General features: G+C 44.8%; 1 protein-coding gene and 1 long non-coding RNA gene across 3 annotated transcripts in view; one reads left to right on the forward strand and one right to left on the reverse strand.

Moving 5' to 3' along the window:
• Nucleotides 1-4,768, forward strand: part of LOC147351326 (uncharacterized) — a 27,406-nt gene extending 22,638 nt beyond the window's left edge. Inside the window, exon 4 of the long non-coding RNA XR_015147408.1 lies at nucleotides 4,476-4,768. This is a non-coding gene — a long non-coding RNA (uncharacterized LOC147351326). The remainder of the gene's footprint in view (nucleotides 1-4,475) is intronic.
• PSMD12 (proteasome 26S subunit, non-ATPase 12) overlaps nucleotides 1-5,219 on the reverse strand; it is a 22,328-nt gene extending 17,109 nt beyond the window's left edge. For both annotated transcript variants that reach the window (XM_086356844.1, XM_086356845.1), the window contains exon 1: nucleotides 5,044-5,219. In XM_086356844.1, the coding sequence (XP_086212970.1) occupies nucleotides 5,044-5,151 (108 nt within the window). In that variant the 5' untranslated portion in view covers nucleotides 5,152-5,219. The remainder of the gene's footprint in view (nucleotides 1-5,043) is intronic.
• Between the last annotated feature and the right edge of the window lie 781 nt (nucleotides 5,220-6,000).

Here is a 6,000-nt window from a genome sequence, read left to right on the forward strand (position 1 = left end):
TGCGCATAGCATATGTCGAATGAACCCACGTTGACCTGAACTATTCATTTGATCTCGGCTTACAATTCCTGATTCTTACTGTTACAGTAAGCAGAATGTGACAAATTATATAGCTGACAATTCAGTGCTGAGGGACACTATCATCAATTTCATTAAATGCAGCTCCCAATTCTCAAACCATCCCACTTTTCACCCAATCTTCCACGTTCAATCCTATGGCTAAACATCTTCCTCCTCCTCCTTTTCCTCTCTATTCACATGTCATCCTTGCAATCCTACCTCCTCAATGCTGCCTTTCAGTGCAGAGGAACAAGACGGTTAGAGCTACCAAAAGCAACCTGTTAGAACATGTGACTCTTATGACTCTGTTTTCTCATTAAAATAATCCTTGTCAGTGAGGTAAATGACTAAGGAATTTGTTCAGCATCAATACATGCTGGGGATCTGCACGCTCTATATGTTTGTGTCCTTTAACTCCTAAATGACCTGATCTTTTAATGTCTCCTTAAACAACCCAAATAAGAAAAGGCTAATAACATGTTAACCACAAATAACTGAAGTGAAATGCCAATCTAATGCTTTTAAATGACCTATTTCTTGAAGAGGTTTTTTGTCCAAGCCACTGATAATCAAGTAAACTCTCTCATTTCACCTCCTCTTTATTTTTAGTATTAACCATGAGAAGAAGTTGCAGGTAACCAAAAGAAATGAAAAGACATTAAGAGGAGGGAGAAACAAAGGATATATTTAATTTAGGAATGCAAGTAGTCCCTAAACACCCAGGTGTCAAATACACAGTGATCCAAAAGTGGGACGCGGTAGGAGGGGAACCTTCTACAGCCAGAACTGTTAAACGCTATATCTCCACAGTTCAGAAAAGGCCCTCCCAGACTAATTTTTAAGTCCTGAATGCAAGAGTGAAACAACAACGATTATCACAAACTAGTATCACTTTTATTATCTCACCAATCTCATACAGGGTCCTCAAACACCAATCACAGAAGCAGTAGAATGTAAGGTTTAAAACAGGCTCTGCAGGGACTTCCCTGGCAGTCCAGTGGTTAAGATTCCATGCTTCCATTGGGGGCAGGGGTTCAGTCCAGGGGAACTAAGATCCTGAGTGGCCAAAATACAAAACAAAAACAAACAAAAAACCCGGGCAGGCTCTGAAGCCAGTCTCCTTGAGTCGAAATTCCAGATCTACCACTGTCTTACTTCAAGCAAGACACTTACCCTCTCTGACCCTCAATTTTCTCTTCGGTGATATGAGCGTAATAATAGTTCCTACCGCAGAGAGTCGGTGTAAGGATTGAAGCAATACCCATGAAGGTATGCCTGAACGTTCAGATGTATGAATGTTACCATCAACATAACAGCTAACATTATTAGTTACTGTTGTTGCTTGCTGAGTGAGTGTTAGGACACAGAAACACAATTGTACTAGGTCACAACTGTAAGAGATACAAAAGGCCTAGATCTGGCAATTTTACCACCTGGGTTTAGACTTCAGTTGGACTTTTGAAGGCTTCTGCTGTATGTGGTTTTCTCACCTGATACATTCTTATTCTCTACACACATAATCTTTTATCTTAAGTTGCCTTCCATATTTATAAAATGTCTTAAACACAGACATGACAGTCTCTTAAAGAAGCCATGGGACATAGCAAAAAGAACACTTGTTACCTGTTGCCAGGAGACCTCAGCTCGACCTGACTCTTCTCTAGACCTTGGATAACTGCTGAATCTACCTGAGCCTTAGTTTTCTCTGAAGTGAAGATAACAAAACTTCCTTCAGTTTTATTAATGGGTTCACAATGAAAAACAAAAGAATGTATGCTAGGGCTTCCCTGGTGGAGCTGTGGTCAAGAATCCACCTGCCAGTGCAGCAGACATGGCTTCGGTCCCGGATCTGGGAAGATCCCACATGCCGCAGAGCAGCTGAGCTGAAGAGCCGCTACTACTGAGCCTGTGCTCCAGAGCCCGGGAGCTGCAACCACTGAAGCCCATGGGCTCCAGAGCCCATGCTGGGCAACAAGAGAAGCCACCGCAGTGAGAAGTCGGCACACTGCAACTAGAGAGTAGCTGCCGCTCTCTGCAACTGAAAGAAAAGCCCACACAGCTACGAAGAGCCAGCACAGCCAAAAAATATATATAATAAAATTATATTAAAGAATGTATGTTAAAATATTCCATGCATTCCAATGCAGAAATGTAGTGCTTTAAGTTTTTCATGATTAGCAGAATGCTTAGAATATAAAATGATGAATAAAAAGCAAAACAGAGAAACATACCCTAAAGAAAACTAAGACAACTATCTTATCCAAAAGTTGAAAACTGTGGTCTGTATTAAAAGAAGCCTTCTACCCTCCATGCCCCAGCCCTCTTCCCCTGTCCCACCTCCCCACAAAGAAAATTCACATCTACACTTTGTTGTGTTCAACAGGCACAGTGGCTTAAAAGAAACACCAAAATGGCTCTAATTTTTTAAGTTTAACAGGTCCCAACATTCCCGGCTTCAAACATATCCATCAACTTGATACCTAAAAAAAATCAGTTGGCATTTGAGTTTGCAAATCTATTCAACTATCTTGAACATAACCACAATGTTGTAAATAAATGCCATACACTGACCACTAAAACAACTGTAGCAGCAACATTATTTTTTTCTTACTGGCTTATAAGCGATTAGAGAGCAAGAGTTTTATCCATTCATCTTGATACTCTCCACAGTGTCTAGCACTGACTGGGTCTTGCACACAGTAGGCTATTAGAAGAGACTGGTAAGGGGAAGGTTTTCTTTCACACTCATCTTAGTTCTACGAATAGCTGTACTCCTTTAAAGCAATTAGCTTCTTCTTTATGGACACTATAATTCCAAAGAGGTGGTTTTGGGGCTGACTCTGGACTGAACATATGTTTTGTTTCATCTATGTGGTATTGCCTCAAACAGTGCTTCAAAGCAGTTTAGTGTCCAGTTTCTACATACAGAGCCAATTCATACAAAAGCCCATACTCTGGTCACTCCCACAAATAAGCAGAGTTGACAGGCTTGGCCTTCACCCTCCGTTGGCAAAGCTGAACCTAAGTGCAGAGTTCCTGCCCGCTTTCCCAGTGCAGGTGCTCAGAAGTTCCGCTTTTCACCACACTTTGCTCACGGGGCAGGACAGCTCAGTGGGAGCAGAAACTCTAGAGTCAGCGTGCCTGGGTCCGTATCCTGGATCCATCACTCTACTATCGGTACGACTCTGGAGCGTGTGACTTAACCTCCCCTAGACTGTTTTCCTGTCTGTGAAATACGAATGATAACAATGTGGACCTCACAGGGCTATGGTGAGGATCAAATGAGTAATCGGTGTAAACAAACACTTAGAAGAGGACCTGGCACTGCAGAAAGCACTCAGTAAACGTCAGCGGTTATCTGCCCGGCTCTGGAGGTGTCTTGAGTTTTCCAACCTCTATGTAACTGGTGATGTTTCTTTACACTAGCAGCTAGAAAGCTCAGAGATGAATCTGTGGTTCCCTTCCCCTTACGGTACTAAACCTAGGAAATACAGGTCTATCAACTTCATCATCTTTTCCTACCCCTGACTTTTCTAAAGCCCTACTACATTCTTTTTTTGGGAACAAGGGAAGCATTAAAAGGGTTCTTTCTAAAAACTAAAGGTGAAGTATTATTTGACACTCCTCCTGCCCCTGAATTTATTGTTTTAATGTACTTAGATAGAAAGCTCCATAATAGACAAAACAACTCTATTAGTGAATGCATCCCAGATGAACTGGGATAAATGACTGTGGATAGATTGATCAAAGAACTTCAGGAGGCCTGAGCATAATCCTTAACAACCTCCTATAATGGAACTGATGCAACAACCATCCAAACCCTAGTCAGGCAAAGTGAAAGTCACTCAGTCGTGTCCTACTCTTTGTGACCCCATGGACTATACAGTCCATGGAATTCTCCAGGCCAGAATATTGGAGTGGGTAGCCTTTCCCTTCTCCAGGGGATCTTCCCAACCCAGGGATCGAAACCAGGTCTCCTGCATTGCAGGCGGATTCTTTACCAGCTGAGCCACAAGGGAAGCCCTCGTCAGGCAAACCAAGGTTTAAATCCCTGGTTCCACCTATTACTAACTGTAACCATCGACAGACAACTCTGAGCCTTGGTTTCTTTACACACATACACAAAGTTGGCTGACACACAGTAGTGGGGACATGATAAATGCTTGGATCAAGTAAAATTTCTATTTCATGGGAGATAAGGAGTTGGGCTAAACTACAGTTCAAGACCTCCGCTAATCATGTTATTCTGTACTTCGGTGCCTATTTGTCTTTACTCGCCAAGTTCCCGCTCCTAGGATGACTCCTCCCCATTCCAGAATTACTCATTCTTCAAGATATAATACAAACGTCAGCTTCTCTGAAAAATCCTTCTTTAAACCATCAGTAAGAACGAACAATTTCCTTCTGTTTTTCAGTAACACTTTCATACTCATATGGCACTCACGAGCGTGTGCGACTCGTCTAATTCGTTGTGTACACGAACTCCTTAAGGACAGGGGTCCTGAATTAATCCCCTTCGTACTATCACTTTTCCGTCCCTTCTCCTGGCCAAAGGCCAAGCACATCGCCACGATCCGTCCGCAACTTAACAAGAGAAACTGACTGGGCAAGAGCAATAGAACTAAACTCTCTGATCCACCGTGAATGCTGAAGCCGCCTTAAACCCTGAGGAACTACTAAAGAAAACTGGAAACGGTATCCACGAAAAGGCAAAGAATACTACTGGAGCCCCAACTTCTACGGGAATGAAGTGACCATCTGTCCTGGGGAGGGTCTGGGAAGCTGGAAGTACTACGGTACTCCCACTGCGGGGTCTTCCTGGTCAGGCAGACCTGGGATGTCCTGCTTATGCAGGCCTAACTCGGGCCGGACAGACAACAGCGGGATGCGCGCTCCAGCCTGGAGGCCCCCTGAGGCCTAAGCAAGCTTGGCGCCGTGACTCAGCCCCTGGCGCCCGCCAACAGCCAGCCGGCCTCCCCTCACCTTGGCCAGCTTCTCGCACTCGGGCAGTCGCTGATCCACTGTGGCGCTGTAGTCCACCTCCATCTTGACGATGCGCCCATCAGCCCGCTCCGAGCCGCCGTCCGCCATGGTCCCCGCCTGAGCGTCCCTTGACGTCCCCCTGCTTCGGCCACCACTCGTCACCCACACCGGAAGCCGCCGGCGCACCCGCTCAGGCAATGCGTCGGCAGCCCGCGCGAAGGACCCCGCGAGGCCCCCTGCGCTGGCCGCCAGTCAGGCACCGCCGCGGACAGCCTCGGGGGGGGCGGAGCTGGGGGGGGCGGGGCTCGAGCGTGCACGCGCGCGCACACACACATATACACACACCCCTACACCCACCACCCCCGCACCCGTCTGATTTTGCCTTTGGTGGCAGACTTTTCATCTACAGGTCGCGGTGAGAAAAGCTAGTATAACCGAATAGACTATGATACATATTCTTGCACTTCTCTTTTGAAATATTATGGTTTCTCAGAGCCACGGGCAAATCACTTAACGTTTTCTTGGATCTCGGTTTTCTCCTGTCTTACAGGAGCAAGCTGAAATAAACCCTGAAGAAAAAAATTCTCAGGTTTCATCTGGTTGAAAATCTTGGTGACTTAATCAATCTGTGGGATCTCTTAAAGCTCGTAAGAGAAGGTATGGGAGTGACTCGGTAGTAAAATCGGTAAATATTATGTTGGTAAGCAGAATCTTTAGAAAGACATTTTATTTGTTCTTTCCCACTTCTGAGCATCAGATGAGATCGCGTTTATAAACATGAGTCGATTTCCAATTCTTAAGGAGCATACTAGTTTTACTATCATCCATACCATCTGGATCCCTTTAAAAAAAAAAAAAAGCTTAAGATCCTTGAAAGTGAGAAAGAGGTTCTGTGTGGTATGGTACAAGTGTTAACAGTAGCCTGGGAAGCAAATGGGAAATCTTTGAGTGGTCAAC

This window comes from Bos grunniens, chromosome 19 (assembly GCF_055505025.1).
Source record: "Bos grunniens cultivar Pamir isolate PY7600 chromosome 19, Bosgru_T2T1.0, whole genome shotgun sequence".
NCBI lineage: Eukaryota > Metazoa > Chordata > Mammalia > Artiodactyla > Bovidae > Bos > Bos grunniens.